A 16,958-nucleotide genomic window follows, 5' to 3' on the forward strand; every position below is an offset into this window, starting at 1 on the left:
CACTAATAACTTAAAACTGCTATACAAAAAACAATTCACAAAAATTCTCCTTTCCTTCTGATGCTTAGTTATTAATAAGCAGTTTTTACTAATAATGGTCAACTGAGACAAACAGTTCTGAGACCATTCTTCCACCACTGATTAAGACTAGGGAGGCAGAGGCAGGTGGATCTCTAAGTTGGAGGCCAGCATGGCCTACAAAGTGAGTTCTAGGACAGACAGGGCTACACAGAGAAAGCCTGTCTCAGAGAAAAAAAAGACTAGGATGGCACATGTTAGGGATAATAATCGTTTGAACTTTCTGAGCAGACTTGATGATGACCTTATCTAGTTTTTTCATTTAGATTTTAATTTTTTATTTTTTGTATGTTAGAGTTATGCGTTATTTCTTATGTTTTGCCTGAATGTATGTGCAGTGGGAATGCTTGGTGCATAGAGGACAGAAGAGAGTATTGGATCCCCTGAAAACTGGAATTTTCGAGGGTTATGAGCTGCCATATGGGTACTGAGAACTGCTAGAGTCCTTTGCAAAAGCAACAAATGCCCCTATCCACTGTGCTATCTCTCCAGCCCTAGTAATCTTCTACAAATTGTCAATTACCTTTCTGAAGTATTGCTGTTAAATGTTCACCTAGAAGTTGTTTCTCAACAGAAGCAATTAGTGACTTCCTAAAAGGAGGAAAACAGAATTATTGAGATAGGATCGTCCTGAAACTTCAAAGCTTCTAGAGAAAAGAAGCCAAATATTTCATTTTACATTAATTTTGTCATTTCTATTGTATGTGTCAAGTTAATAGTGCTGAAGATTTATTTTGCATTATGCCTAGAGGAAGAAAAGTAATGCGTATTTCAGGATTTGCTCAAAGTTATGTTTTTCAAGGTCTTCCTGTGTCTAGCTTTTTACTAAGGTAAAACAGTTATCTATGCTGCTTAATGGAACTACTTGGTTAGTAAGACTGAAAAGTACAGAAGCAGTTTCTCTCTGAATGCCCACTTACTGAGTTTTAATCATTAAAAAGATTTTAAAAGCCGGGCATGGTGGTGCATGCCTGTAATCCCAGAACTTGGGAGCTGGCATGGAGTAGTGTTCTAGGGCAGCCTGGGTTTTAGTGAAACTCTGCATCAAAAACACCAAAAATTTTAAAGATCAACCTCTAATACTATTTTGAAATTACATACTAAACACATCCAACCAATAATCAAACCCTTAATTAAGTCTAATTAGTTAAGGTAGATAATAACTTGAAGTTTGCATTATAAAAACAATTGTTAAAGACTAAGTCAGACCTGGAAATTATTACTAACATGTTTAAGATGCTTAAAGTGTTTTACCAACAGTTTTAAGACTAAGCATGTAATACTTACTGGGTGGTCTGATCTAAGTAAGTAATAAGTCTGTCTGCTTCTTCTTCTAGGCGTTTATTAACATGATGAAGATACTCAGGAACCTACAAAGACAGTTTTTTTATATTATTGTTTTCCTCCCCTTAAATCACTCAGAAAATGTCAAGTCCAAAAGATCCAGGGATCAGCCCCGTCAAATGTGACAGGGTAGAATCATATGTAAAATTAGAGGTAGAGTTTATGATCCAGAATTCTGGCCTTTAAGAAGAGAGAAAAGAAAGGAACACCTAAGTGAGAGAAGAGCATTACAATGTTGGGAATATAAATACAAAGGGAAGTTTGTGTTCTACAATGTAATATCTATTGTAAGAGGTGGTGGATTTATTAATCATGATTTTTAAGTACCTCTCTTTCTTGCATTAACTTTTGACCTTCAGCTGCATAAAGCCGGTTAGTTTCTTCCAAAAATCGTTGTTCAAAAGAGTCTTGGTAAATCTAGGAGGGAAAAAAACCAAAAGTATTTTTTTAGTCATTAAATATGTACTGAATGTCTTCCATCTGAACTCTATTTGAAAAGCACTCTGACTGTGAATTTCAAACATCAAATTAGGAATAGGAATAGGAATAAGATTCGTAGGCAGCACAGTGAGTGCTAAGTGTAACTTACTTGCAAATCAGACAGCATACTTAAAAGGCTTCGAAGTAAACTTCTATCAATTGCTTCACCATTCCGCTCTCTCTCAATCAAGAGAAGGATGCCATCGATTGTTTTTGTCTGAACTTTTTGATCACTTATAATATGAGCCCTAAATAACTCTAATCCCATGTCCCTAAAATTAGAAGAAAAAAACATCATCTAAACTGGCAATACAATGTCTGAACAGGCTTAGTTAACTTATCTCATGTTAACTAGAGCCCCAGACTTCGAAGCAGTGATTATAAAAGAACAAAATCCACATTTAATTTTGAGTAACATTATGAAAGCGTACAGGAAACTCATTTTGTCTTTAATGGGAACTGAAACTGAATCCCTGGCTTCCTCCATAACTATTTTTAGTGTCTTATTTCCTCTGGTGGCTACCTTTTCTTAGTCAAATCAAAGATAAAACTAGTTCAAAGACATAAAATAATTTTCACTCTACTGGATTTGAGTAATTTATTTGGTCATTTATTATCTGGCTTCAGAACTTGAAAGTCAGTGAATTTCAATCATTACTGTAGGTATATGCAAAACACCTGATAAGGGACCAATTCATCATATTATTTTATTTTCATGAACAAACACACTTTTCAGTATATATTCACAAGTAAAAAGAAACCTTAAATGATCAGCAATAACAAGATTTAGGCACAGAAATTCTATAGTAAACTTTCATCTTCATACATTACATAGAAATTTCTTCATACACTATGACTAAAAGTTAGCTTTCTACCATATTAGAACAGGCAAAAAAGCTAAAACTTAAATGTGAAATTTTAGGAGAATATTCTGAATACATCTTGATCTCTTTCATCATAATAGTGTTATATAATATATAACAATTTTTTCATAATAATTCTCTGGCATCCTTACCAAATGGAGGGTAGCATGGAATTCTGAAGAACATAAGTTCTATCCAGAAACAAAAAAATGCTCCTGATCATTATCTGTCAAAAAAAAAATCAAGCAATTTTTGAAATTTTGAAACTGTAGCTCTTAATGAGAATTGAAAGATTTTTATACTAAACAGACTATTAGCATCCAACATTCAAATAAATACATCTAGCTGAGAATCTCTCATATACTTATCTTTAAACTATTGTATCAATCTAGACAACAGAGAATTAAGATGGCCCTCTGATGTCTTTGCTACTTAAGAAGTAACTGAAAAGGGAAACAAGAGGGAGTACTGGGGTGCATGCCTACAAATCCAGCCCTCAAGAGGCTAAGGCAGGAAGATCTTGAGTTTCAGGCCAGCATGGGCTAAACAGTGAGAGTCCATCTCAGGAAAAAAAAAAAAGAAGGAATCCAAGGTACACTTAGTCCTTCCTTAGCAGCAGTGCTAGGAGGTAAAACTGTCTTAAACTGTACCCATGGCATTTAGGGAGTAGGAAGTGAACTTAAAGACTTCTATTTACATTAATAGAGTAATACCAGACTAGGGAGAATGAAGAAATGCATCATCTAAATAAACTAAAATACCAACTTTTATAAGTAGCCAAATAATCTATGGGGATATTACCAATAAGACTAATAGGGGAAGATGCAACTTTAATGAGAAATAATTTGGGGTCAATAATTCAGAAAAAAAGAAAGAAGTCGGGTGTGATGACTGATGCACATAATTCCCAGCACTTAAGACATTGAGGCAGCAGGCTTTGCCATGAATGTGAGACAGTGAGTTTGAACTAGTCCGGTTACAGAGCAAGACCCAACCTCAACACAAAACTACTATCAACAACAAAGACTCTAGAATGGAAATCATTCTGAAATGTTAGTTTACCTATAATTTGCAGTTTTAAAGTAAAAATCTAACCAAAATAAGCTTCCAATTTAGAAAAAGAACAATTATAGAGCGCCTCCCGGTTCCAAAGGTTTTTTATTCACCAATTTTTTTGCAACGTCTTACCATGTAGCCCAAACTGGCCTAGAATGTATAATGTTTCTGTCTCAGCCTCCCAAGTGTTGGAACTCCAATTGTGTGCTGACACACCTGCCTATAAAGGCTTTTTTCTATCACTATATAATGCTCAGGATATATGCCAGGGTCAGGCTAAGCCAGTGCTTTACCACTCAGCTACATGGTAATTCCTTCAACAAAATTGTCAAAACATTCTAGCACTTGAATTTGTTTGCAATGAATTATGTAGTACAACTTACCATTTGCCTACAATGATTTTGCCAGCATTTATCAATCTTTTTTAGAAAAAGAACACTATCCAATGAATCCCTGAGACATATGTTAAGGATATTTTAAAGTGTTTCATACAAGCAATATGTATATCTTTTGTCTTATTTATTTTAAATATATAATACCCATAGAACAAATGAAATTAAATAAATCATAGAACATAATTCTATTTCTTAAACTGCAGAAAATTAGATCCCACTTAGCCTGCCTTTAAATCTAGTCTTTTTAAAAAAAAAAAAAAGATTAATTACGTATACACTGTCCTGCCTGCATGTATGCCTACAGGTCAGAAGAGGGCACCAATCTAATTAGGGATGGTTGTGAGCCACCATGTGTGTACTGGGAATTGAACTCAGGACCTCTGGAAGAGCAGTCAGTGCTCTTAACCACTGAGCCATTTCTCCAGCCCGCTAAATCTAATCTTTTTTTTTTTTAAAAAAAAAAACCTTCTATAGTTATGGACTTTTATTTAAGATTTATTCATTTATTATGTATACAGTATTCTCAGTGCTCTGCCTGCAGGCCAGAAGAGGGCACCAGATCTCATTACAGATGGTTGGGAGCCACCATGTGGTTGCTGGGGATTGAACTCAGGACCTTTGGACGAGCAGGTGGTGCTCTTAACCACTGAGCCATCTCTCCAGTCCCCTGCTAAATCTAATCTTAAACATAATTGAACATTATGTTTTCTGTTTAAGATTTCCCTCAATGGAAATCTGCCAGAACAAAAGGTTAACAACAGGAAATTTTTACTTAAATAAATACCACACATGTAGATATTGACCCTAATTAAAACTGAAATTTCAAAACTTTGTTTTTTCTTTTAGAAATAACAGAAAAATAGTCTATAGGCATTCCACGTCTAAACAGAGATATTCAAGAATAAAGAAATTTAAGATATTCTGTTTTGAAAAGGATATTCTCTGAATTGATGAATCTGTGCTTTGATGTGATCTTCACAGATCTGTCTCAGCTGCATATACAAATTTGCAGAAATCTTGTAAGAGCAAAGATTTTCTACAGCCTGTAAGATAGAATACATAATTCATTACGACAGGATAGAGTAGGGGAAGGGGTCTCAATAATCACATGAAGGCATTATTTTGTTATATGCTACATCAGCTCATTGAAACTCTTGTCCTTTGTTTTTTTTTTTTAAAAAAAGTATAATATTAACCCAGGAGGCTGAGGCAGGAGGATCAGAAGTTTGAGGCTAGCCTGAAAAACCTTAGTCACATATACACACACAAACACATACCCCCTCCAAAATAGATACAAAGTAAAACAAGAAAATATACTAATGTGGGTAAAAAACCTTTTCAATACCAATGTACTACCCCTAAATGTCCACATTTGTATGCTTACAATTGTTATACCAAAAGTTAAGGATGAAGGAAATCAAGTCAAGTTCTACTCTGTGAGGATATCCAATTCAGAGCAACTACTACATATAAATGTTCTTATTACAAATGACAGTAGCTTTTATAAGCTGAGTTATCACTAAAATTTAAAAATAATTTTGCCTGTTGTTTATGTATGAGATGGGCCAGAAACAACTACTACAACTCAATTAAAACTTACTTATACTTCCCTGGATTTTCCTGAATATAGTAAAGTAGAAATTATTGCTAGCAGGATTAAAATTAGTATGATATAAATACTATGAAATTTTCTCCAGTGTTTCAATTTACAAAACGTTTCAATATAGGGGCTACAAATTGGGCTTAGTGGTTGAACACCTGCCTACTCAGTTTGAGGTCCAAGAATTCATACTTTGAACGACAACAAAAAGAACATATTTTTCCTTCATTAGAGTACTTGAATTTATCCTCAAATCTTAACAGGACACGTTCAGATTCTGTGTTTCTTATTATGTGTATCAAATCATAAACCTTTCAAGTTTAAAACAACAGGTATGTTAACTCTCATGATAATCCATAATTGGTAATGCTCAAGAGTAACACCAAGATTCCTTTCTCAGTATAACAGAAGACAAAATCCCATATTAAAAGGGACTTGGAGGGTCCAAGTTCTATTGGTCTGAGGGGAATTTTGTAGCTAAACGTCATATCGGTAGAATTCAAGTCCAGTAAACAAGAAAAAAAAAAGAAAAGAAGGAGAAGGAGGAGGAGGAGGAGGAGGAGGAGGAAGAGGAAGAGGAAGAGGAAGAGGAAGAGGAAGAAGAAGAAGAAGAAGAAGAAGAAGAAGAAGAAGAAGAAGAAGAAGAAGAAGAAGAAGAAGAAGAAGAAGAAATAGAAGATTGTGCAGTGTTGGTGCACATCTTTAAATTCCAGCATTTAGGAGGCAGAGGCAAGCAGATCTCTTGAGTTAAAGGCCAGCCTGGTCTACAAAGAAAATTCCAGGATAGCCAGAGTTACACAGAAATCCTGTCTCAAAAAACAACAAAACTTATTCCACTAGAGGGAAATCAGTAAGCCTCAGGAGGAGAGGGTAGACCCATCAGATTTAACAGCTAAGGAGAAACAGGAAAGTTGAGTCTTCCTTGAGAACGACTAGGTACAGTCAATGTAAACCTAGGGTTAGGTCACAAATGCCTAAGGGTGCACTTGCTTTTTTCCTGTGTTCCTCTATTCACACTGGTCCTAGATGGGGTGGGTTGTCCTCCTTCTTCCTTTATAGTACTTCTTAAGGTATTTAAGCTCTTTATGAATGACTGACTCATTTTCTCAAGCATTTCTCATTCCCTACTTAGGTTGTCAATACGACATAATATATACTTCATCTTTTCTACTTTCCCTACTTCTGTTACTTTAATAAGTCCTATTTATCCCACTTCCTTTTGTGTTCTTTTATCTCATAAAACAGTTCTTGACACCTTCATTTAACTTCTCACATAAGATACCACATTCTCTGTTACTATTCAACTGGGTACTGCTTCTTCAAAATAAGGTTATTCCTTTCACTGCCACAGATTTGCCTAATGCTTCTATCCATCACCCTACACTGACCTGTCACGAAATCAATAACTTTCTTTTTAAGTGTATACCCGTCTCCTTGACTTTACTTATCACAGAGTGATCACAGAGTCATAAGTTATTTAATAATTTGAGTTTCAAAGTATGTGTATGTGTGTATTTGAGAGAGATTACAACAATACAAATACATCCTGCATATTAGAAGGGACATGATCAAAAAACTTTAGTGTGAGCTAAGTGTTGTTACAAGAATAATCAGAGATAAGACTCTCTACCACAGTCTTTAGGAGAGAGACATGAAGAAGTCTCCAGGGCAGAATCTCAACCACCCAGAGAGAAAAGGATAGAGCACTTGTGAGAATAATCAGAATCAGAAAAACGAAGCTGAGCTTTACATGCTGTCTAATTTATGATTAGCTGAAAGGTGGTAAAGTTTCAAGTGGGCTAGGGTAGTATAGCTCAGTGGTAGATTGTTTGCTTAGTATTCATGAGGTCCCAGGTTCACAACCTAGCAACTTAAAAGATGAGGGTGGAGGGTGTAAACACAGGGTCTTTGAAGGTAGTCAGGCATAAAATACAAACATTTAGCAAGCTTTTAACCCTTATTCCTCTAGCCCCTATCCTCCCAAACCCACATACCAAATTAAAAGCACAAAATAACCCACTCCAAACACTTGCTTGAAAATAATATATAAACACAGAAAATGAAATGTGCTTCATAAACAAAGACTGTAAGAAAGATAAAGAATTCCCACCAAGGTGCTGAACTCTTGCCATAGGCCTGTTAAGTATTATTTTTCAAACTTTTATATTTAAAGAAAGGAAAACAATTGGCTGGTGAGGTGGCTCAAGCCTATGATCATCACTTCCACTGATGAACTGACAAAGCTATCCTCTGACCTCTACAAGCATTCTGTGACATGTTCCTCCTCCTACACCATCATATATAGAGGCATAAACAAATTAAAAATTAAAGTTTTCTTTAAAAAAAGGCCTTATTGTGGTAAATAAAGTTTTTGAAAAAGACACCAGGTTGTGGTGACACATACCATATATCTAAGTTCAATAAAACAAGTGACAGCTAGCTCATGCTGGTGTGGATGTGGAGTAAGGGGACAAGTATGTAGGAGGCAGAGGCATGTAGATCTCTAGGAGCTCATGGATAGCCTAATCTATATAGTAAGTTCCAGGCCACCTAAGGCTATACAGTGTGACCTTGTCTCAAAAAAAAAATTAGAAAAAGAGAAGAAACTAGGTATGGTAACATATACTTGAAGGTCAGCACTCAGGAGCCTGAGGCAGGAAAATCTCAAGTCTGAGCATGAGTACAGCTTGGGTACAGAGTACAGAGTAAGATTTTGCCTCAAAAAAAAAAGAAAGAAAGAAAGAAAGAAAGAAAGAAAGAAAGGAAGAAAGAAAGAAAGAAAGAAAGAAAGAGAAATAACACTGTAAAAGTTTAGCAATATACAGCAATAAAATGCAAATTATCTTTTACATTTGGTAAAAAAGAGTAAGATACAGAACAAAGTACTAAGAATTTGCAGGAAGGAAATCAACCATAAAATGAAACTTAAGATTGTTTTTGTTTAATCCTTTTTACATTGTTGCCTAAGTTTTCCCCATTCCATCCTGCAGGAAGCTCCTTTAAGCAGAAGGGTAAAAAACTCAAAATAGCTTCTGGAAGTCCCTGAAACTGACCCAATTTACTAGGCCCCTCCCTGACAAAGTGTACAATAAAAGCGGAGTCTAAGACAGAAGGAAGCTGGGCTGCAAAAGATTCTGAGACCAGATCAGCTGCGATTTACACCAATAGAGGTTTCTGGTAAGGACTCTGCAGGCTGTGAAGTGTGCTCCAGGCTCCCAGCTTTGTGAGCTGTCTGTCACCCATGCTGGGCTGGGCTTTGGTGATACAGCTATCTTTGCTCCTGTAAGTAACCCCAATGAAACTCACTGGTTCACCAAGCTGGTCTTTGGTGGTATACTTTTTCTGGGGTGAGTAGACCTATGTATTTCCTGGCTCTCCCAGGAAAGTTTTGTCACACAACAGGATGTAGCAAACAGTGCTTCAATAAAATCAAAAATTTTCAAGGACTTTCATTTTGTGACTGCACATTTTAAAAATGATCAGTGACTACTAATGATTCATTAAAAGATGGGAGAAAAGGCCAGACAGTGGTGGAGCATACCTTTGATCCCAGCACTCAGGAGGCAGAATCAGGCAGATCTCTGAGTTGGAGACCAACCTGGTCTACAAGAGTAAACTCCAGGACAGTCAAGGCTACACAGAGAAACCCTGTCTCCAAATACAAAAATATCCAAGGAGAAATATGTAACAGAGTACGATCTTAAAAGTCATTAAAGGAGCAAGTCAGATATGGTGCTAATGCCTGTAATCCTACACTGAAGCAAAAAAGATAATCATGAGTTAAAGATCATAGTGGGCTATGGAGTTCTGTCATCCTGGGTTAGAGGGAGTCCCTATCTCAAAAAATCCAAACAGGGCTGGAGAGATGGTTCAGTGGTAAAGAGCACTTGTTCTTGCAGAGGACCCAAGTTCCATTTTCAGCACTCACAAGGCAGCTCACAACTGTCTACAACTCCAGTTCCAAGAGGATCAAATGTCTGCTTCTGGCCTCCAAGGACACTGTAGACATGTGGTACACAGGTAATCAAGAAGACAAAATGCCCATATATATTAAATTAAATCTTAAAATACAAAAAAATAAACAAACAGGTGACAGCAATTAAATTTTGAAAAACAAATAGCTAGCTATCAAAACTATTAAGAAATTTAAGTTTTCTTAGTTTCTAAAATAAAAAAAAATTCTCCTATAATATTGACTGCTTGAAACAACCGAATTTTACAACTAATTATAATCTATACTGAGAGATGCATAATTTGCTTCAAGTCTTGTGGTCCATCTATCTATAAACAGAATAGAAAGGAACATTATTTAAGGTCTTTTTCACAAAAAGTTCACCAGAATTCTTATTAATGTCAGATAAAATAATCTTCATCAGAAATGAAGAATAGACTAAGTCAACCTGATCAAACAGTAAGACCCTAACTAACAGTGGGATTCTGTCTCAAACAACAACCAATCTTTACTCAAAAACAGGCTAATCAACCCAAACTAGTGCATTTAAACATAGCCCTATTTATAATAAACCAAGATCAAACAATCAAACAAAAATCTTACCCAAAGTATGAAGCATAGCTTCACTCTCCAAGGATTTCAAGATTGTTAAGAAAGGTAATTTTAAAATTCAGGGATAATTATCATTTAAAGTACTACTTTAAAAATATAACAGGCAAAAAAAAATATACAATAGGCTAGGAATGTGTTAATCCCAGCATTTGGGGGGCAGAGTTAGGTGGATCTCAGTGAGACCAGCCTGGTCTACAAAGTAAGTGTCAAGATAGCCAGGTATTTGTCAAATAGTGAGATCCTGTCTTAAAAAATTTAAAATAAAAAGCCCTGTGTGGTGGTACACACCTTTAATCCCAGCCACCTAACTCTTCATAGTGAGTTAGTTCCAGGACAGTCAGGGCTGTCTCAAAAAAATAAATAAAAAAATAAATAGTAAGTTAAAAAACAAGAAGAGAATATGTGTTTACTGAAAACAGAATGGAAACATTGTGTTAAAAATTAAACGGTATCTCTGAATAATCTAAAGAACAGTCACAAAATAAAAACTTAAAAATTTTATTTTGAGGCAAGGTCTCCCTATATAAATCAGTCTTCCTTGCACTCAAAATCCTCCTGCCTTAGCCTCTGAAGTGCTGAGATTACAGGCATGTCCTACTATTACTATGTACTTGTAACTTTAGGACAAAGAAATGCAACAGCAAGTAAAATTAAATACAGGAAAGCAAAAATAGGGGCTGGAGAGATGGCTCAGAGGTGAAGAACACTGATTGTTCTTCCAGAAGTCCTGAGTTCAATTCCCAGCAACCACATGGTGGCTCACAACCATCTGTAATGAGATCTGGTGCCCTCTTCTGGCCTGCAGGTATACACGCAGACAGAACACTGCAAATAAAATAAATAAATAAGTCTTAAAAAAAGAAAACAAAAATACACACAAAAAATTTAGGTATGTTCTTTAAGCACGCAAGGAATTAAAAATCAACATATCAAAGAAGATATCATCAAATCAAAAACTCAGGGAAAATATTTAAGGTTAATAGGGCTCATTAATATCTACAATGAATACATGTCATGAATTGAAATATACAAATATCTTACTGCAATTACACTGGCTGTGCACCAGCATACCCAAATAAAGACTACATATACAAATGGAAACACGGGGCAGCTGTTCTGATAGTTTTTTTCCCCTAAAGCTGCTTTGAACACTGTTGTACAGTGGGTATTTAAGGTGCTGTGGTGTTATTAGTGAAGCAGCACAGTAGTAGAAAATCAATTGGAGTTAAGAATAAAACATCTTAGATTAACTTTCCCTGTTCAGCCAATAAGTAACTTTGGGGGGGGTTATTTAAATTCTGAGACTCAGTCTCCTTGTTGTTAAAATGGTGATAAAAAACTATTGTTTTATAGATTTAAGAGTAGAATGCTTTAAATGAACTACTAGAAAATGGATCTGCTTTGCAGGTTTTATCATACACAGTAAAGTTTGACTCTTTAAGAACTTTCTGACTCTAATTTCTTAATTCTACTTTTGTTATTTTACAGTTCAGGAGGCAAGTCTAAAATATGCCAAGAGTCAAATGAGGAGGACTTACCCTACCGTCACCACCAGCTGACATTTATACAGCATCTCTACCTGCTGATGACTGCTGTGTTGGGCGTACACTGACTAATTTAATTTTCACAGCAACAGAAACCAACAATCTCAATTTAACATAATGTAGATTTAAAAAAAGGTATATTGTGGTTTGTAAAAAATATGACTATAACTAACATCAGCTCAATTTGTATATCATAGTGCTTCATTAAGGTGTTGTTTTCTTTTACAAAATATCTTATTTGATTATTAGATTAGTGACCCAGAGAAAAAGACAAGGCAGGTAGTAGTTTGCCTGTTTTATAGTGGAGGAAAGTAAAGCTGAGGGTGTTTACTGTTGTGTCCAAGATTAGAAAGGCAGTCATCGTGATAATTAGATCCAAATATTGCCTCTAACTCCTGTGCCAGAGTTTGTCATCAACAGACTCACACTCTACAACTAAAACACAAAAAATACAAATACTGAGATATTGAACACTAATTTCTTACAAGTTTACTAAACAGAAGTTATTTTTAAATACAAATGGCTGATGATGTAAGTAAGGAAAAACAGCTTCTTAAATTAGTTGTGTCAAAACTGCAGTGAGGAAAACTCTTGGAAAATCAGGAAAAACAAATAAGAACCTCAAGTTAAGGTATTGGACTATATATACTCGCTGCTCATTCTGGAGAAGACTGACAGATGGAAAAAACTCAAAAAAGTACAAAAAGTTATTATTAAGAAAGAATGAGACTGGGTAGTGATGGCACACGCCTTTAATCCCAGCACTTGGGAGGCAGAGGCAGGCGAAACTCTGTGAGTCCGAGGCCAGCCTGGTCTACAAACTGAGTTCCAGGACAGACTCCAAAGCTACAGAGAAACTGTCTTGAAAACAACAACAACAATAATGATTATAAAGAAAGAAAGAAAGAGGCCCCAGGCAGTGGCATCAGACACGTTTAATCCTAGCACTCAAGAGGCAGAGGCAGGAAGATCTCTGTGAGTTCAAGGCCAACCTAGTCTATAGAATGGGTTCTAGGACAGCCAAAGCTACACAGAAAAGTTTTGTCTGGAAAAAAAGAATCAGATAGGACCAAGGAGATGGCTTATCAGGTAAAGGTGCTTACCACCAAACCTGCCTACCTGAGTCTGATACCTAGGACGCCCATGGTAGAAGGGTTTAATTTCTTCAAGTTGTCCTCTGACTTCCACATGTGTTGTGACGCAGATGTGAACTAAAACACACACTCTCTCTCATATACAGACAATTTTTCTTTAAATTAAGTTCTTTTTAAAAAAGATTTATTTACTTATTATGTATACAGTATTTTGTCTGCATGTATACCTATGGCCAGAAGAGGGCACCAGATCTTATTATGGATGGTAGTGAGTCACCATATGGTTGCTAGGAATTGAACTCAGGAAACTCGGGACCTCTGGAAGAACACAGCCACTGCTCTTAACAACTAAGCCATCTCTCCAGCCCTAAATTAAGTTCTTTAAAAGAGGTGAGGGGTGGCAAGATGGCTCAGTAGGTAAAGGCACTTACCATCAAGCCTAATGACTTGCATTCAATCCCTAGGACCCACAGGGCAGAAGGAAAAAACTGAATCCCCTAAGTTGTCCTCTGACTTCCATACATGGTTTACCCACACACATATACACACAGAATAAATGTATTTTTTTTTAAAAAAAAGAATAAGTCAGAACAAAGGATGTGAGAATGTGATGAGCTGCATGTCTTGAGGCCGTTCTTATAGGTGGGTAGCAGAACTAAGCAAGAATGCCACAACAGAAATGACATCCTACAGAAAAAACTTTAGGATCTCTGTTATAGCATTATAGTCTAGCTCATACTTCTACTATATCAAAATGTAACTGAATTCTTATCAGAACTGCCCAATTACGTATCCCCAGTTTAAGTAAGGCTATGTGCTGTGACCATAAAATGAAAGGTACCAATTAACTAGTAATGAACCAAAGAATCTACTATAGAACATATTTCAGAAAGTTAAAACACAAGGCTATGGAGAATGGATCAGCAGTTAAGAGCACTCCTCCATGACCCAAGTTTGATTCCCAGCACCCACTTGTCAGGTAGCTCACAACCACTTAATTCCAGCTCTAGAGGCATCCTAAGCCTCTGGTCATCATGGGTATCTGCACTCACACCCGCGCATGCTTCAGCATGGACACACGAACACACACGCAAATCTTTATAAAGAAGGAAGAAAATACAAATGCATGCCATCTTGACTAATATTAGTCAAATCTGGTTTTATACACTAATACATACCTGGTAGAGTTCTTCTAAATTGTACTTAATTGAAGTACTATTCTGAATAGCTTCCACTGCTTCTTTCAGCTTCTGCCATGTCTCATCTGTATAGTTTTCTGGTAATTTAGGCTTATCTAAATAATATGCAAAAAATTATTAGAAAAATATTCAGGATACAGTAACTAAACAACCATAAAATAGAACAGCATTGCTATTTTAGGATCTTTATTATACCTTAATATTAAAGTAATATTGAGTATTTTTTATAACTCAATATTAAAAATTCAGTATAGGCAAAATTTAAGATGCCAAAATACTAAGTCATTTTGACTCACCTATGAAAACTAAAGATAAAGGCTTTTTTTCTCCTATTGATTGTATTGCTTCAAAAAAAATTCAAGAATGACAGATAAAAATAGCAGTCCTGATCTCATTTTAGCATGTGTAAAACTGAAGCAGACATGAATCTTGTGGTGAAGATTTAAAATATTGAGTATGTAATATATGAAAAGTATTTTAGAAACTTCTTAGAAATTCTCCCAATAAAATGCCCACAGTGAATATTAACACCTCTATTTTACAACTTAAGGAACTGAGTCCCGAACTTATTTGGCCACCATAGCTAGTCAATGGCAAAGTTGGGATTCCAATCTAGGTCTGTTTGACTCCCTAATTATGCAGCAATCACAGAAAAGGAGGTAACTGAATGAAAATTTAAAAACGAACCAGCACCCAAATGACTCCAGAACCAATAAGGTATTTTCAGACTGAAAAGAAATCTTAATCTAGACTTTAAACTTTATTCACCAGTTAAACTTTATTTAACTTTCACAAATTAAAGTTTCCAAATGCCTTAATGCCTTCAGGAGAAAGAAAAATAAAGTCGCTGAAATTAATTTGCAAATGCAGTTAAGATCAAAGCTCATTTCTTGAAAAAAATCCTTCCCTATTAAATCATTTATCTTTAAGTGAAATAATGAATGAATTTGTAGATACAGCTCATATTCACTTTAGAAAGCTTTACTGGTAAATCAGAAAGAATGTAACTCGAGAGCCTGAGGATGGAAAGAGTATAATACAAAAAGAGAAAGAGTTAAAAACAGACAATACTTTAAGTCCCTTCGCGGGACTTAATGTTGCTCTTTTCCACAGTAACATTTCAAACACAGGCAACAGAGTAACCAATTCACCCCATGCTAATACTTAGGAACAGGACACTTTCTGGTAAAACCTAAGTTCATTCATTCACTTCCCCATCTTTAAGAAACATCCTAGCACCTATTACGTGCTAGCAGCGGATGGTGAAAAAAAAATCAGAAAAACAGAAATACATTCAACAGATAAGAACTTAGCTCAATACATTTTAAATGCTAACTTTATGTATTTTCACTGGTGCCTACACCACACTCCCAATCAGTAATCTCAAACAAGGCATGCTCCAATTTCCTAATAGCTGCAGGTCAACCCTTGAAACGCACGTTTTCGTGAGGAAAGATGTAGTTAACTATTTCTAGCTTTCGTGGTCGAGTCCCTGCTGCTGTGTATACATAGCCGTTTTCACTCAGACTTTACCTTTGGGAAGAAATACAGAAAAAAAAAAACCAAAGATTTTTCACCAAATACTCCTCCCACAGTGAGTTTCACAAACACAGTACTCTATACTAAGAACCTAACTATAAATCTCATTCGAACATAAAACTCTCAACCTTGTACCTGCATTTTTAGGGGCTGGAGTATGTGGCCTATAAAAATAAAAATCTCAGTAGTACCAAGACTCGCTATGCACCTAAAATGTTCCTCTTTCGACAAGTTTTTCACCTGTAAAATCCACACCATACTGTGTTTTAAGGAACAACAGATAAGATATAATGGATTGAAACAGACCTCAAAAACACTGCACGGAAACATTAAAGAGTGTGCTTCAGAGCAAGGACACAAACACCCCAGAAAAGGAACCCGCTACCAAAAATAGGGCCTCCCTTCCACTAACTGATTATGCATAAAACATTAGGCGACCTCTATACCGTTTAATATATTAACATAAACAGCGCACGTGACTGCTCAAGTGTCAAATTTTTAGCAAGTGATTATGAATTTTGGCCTTGGTTACCTTTAAAGTTCTTGATCACTAACTTCTTAGCTGAGCCAGGCTTGCTGTTAGCAAAGCTAGAGACCGTGGTAGATGATTTAGACAGGCCGTTTGCATGGTGCACTGAAGCCACAGAAGAAATTAATATACTCTTATTTTTAAGTTGCTGCTGCTGCTGCTGCTGCTGTGAGGCTGCAGCAGTGGGCGATGATGAGGAAGATGAGGAGGAAGATTCCTCAGCCATTTTCGTTTCAAACCCTACAAACTCCAGGGTGTCTTCAAAACGCAGCTTCTTCTGTATCGGTACGTGGCTGGAAGTGGCCACTGGAACCCCGAGGCAGCAGGACGAGGTTGAAGGGGACGCCGAATCTCTAGGTTGTGGAGGGGTGGAGGAGGAAGAGGTGGAATCAAAGTCTTCTCTCTCGTTACTACTGTTACTGCTGCTACTGCTGCTGCTGTTTAACTTTCTCTTCTTGGCAGAGGTGGGCGGAGTGGTGCTGGTATTACCATCAGTGGCTGATCTGACCTCCTGAGCAGCAGCAGAAGCAGCAGAGGGATTGGGGGAAGAAAAACCTGTTGGAAACATGAAAATAGCGGGGTCAACAGGCAGAGGAGCATCAAAAACCTACGTTTATGTGCCTGCGTGCGTGGAGGAGAGGTGGCAATGCTGGAGGGGGAAGGGAAGAAAGAG

General features: G+C 36.4%; 1 protein-coding gene across 7 annotated transcripts in view; it reads right to left on the reverse strand.

Moving 5' to 3' along the window:
- The window catches only part of Cul4b (cullin 4B), a 100,042-nt gene that overhangs the window by 16,876 nt on the left and 66,208 nt on the right, over positions 1 to 16,958 (reverse strand). For all 7 annotated transcript variants that reach the window (XM_085685091.2, XM_048439294.3, XM_085685090.2 and 4 more), the window contains 9 exons: positions 16,289 to 16,840; positions 14,197 to 14,312; positions 5,156 to 5,259; positions 4,205 to 4,274; positions 2,918 to 2,991; positions 2,012 to 2,174; positions 1,750 to 1,839; positions 1,366 to 1,448; positions 602 to 669 (listed from right to left, as the gene is read on the reverse strand). In XM_085685091.2, the coding sequence (XP_085541217.2) occupies positions 602 to 669; positions 1,366 to 1,448; positions 1,750 to 1,839; positions 2,012 to 2,174; positions 2,918 to 2,991; positions 4,205 to 4,274; positions 5,156 to 5,259; positions 14,197 to 14,312; positions 16,289 to 16,840 (1,320 nt within the window). The remainder of the gene's footprint in view (positions 1 to 601; positions 670 to 1,365; positions 1,449 to 1,749; positions 1,840 to 2,011; positions 2,175 to 2,917; positions 2,992 to 4,204; positions 4,275 to 5,155; positions 5,260 to 14,196; positions 14,313 to 16,288; positions 16,841 to 16,958) is intronic.

This window comes from Myodes glareolus, chromosome X, assembly GCF_982192425.1.
Source record: "Myodes glareolus chromosome X, mMyoGla1.1, whole genome shotgun sequence".
In the NCBI taxonomy this organism is placed as follows: domain Eukaryota; kingdom Metazoa; phylum Chordata; class Mammalia; order Rodentia; family Cricetidae; genus Myodes; species Myodes glareolus.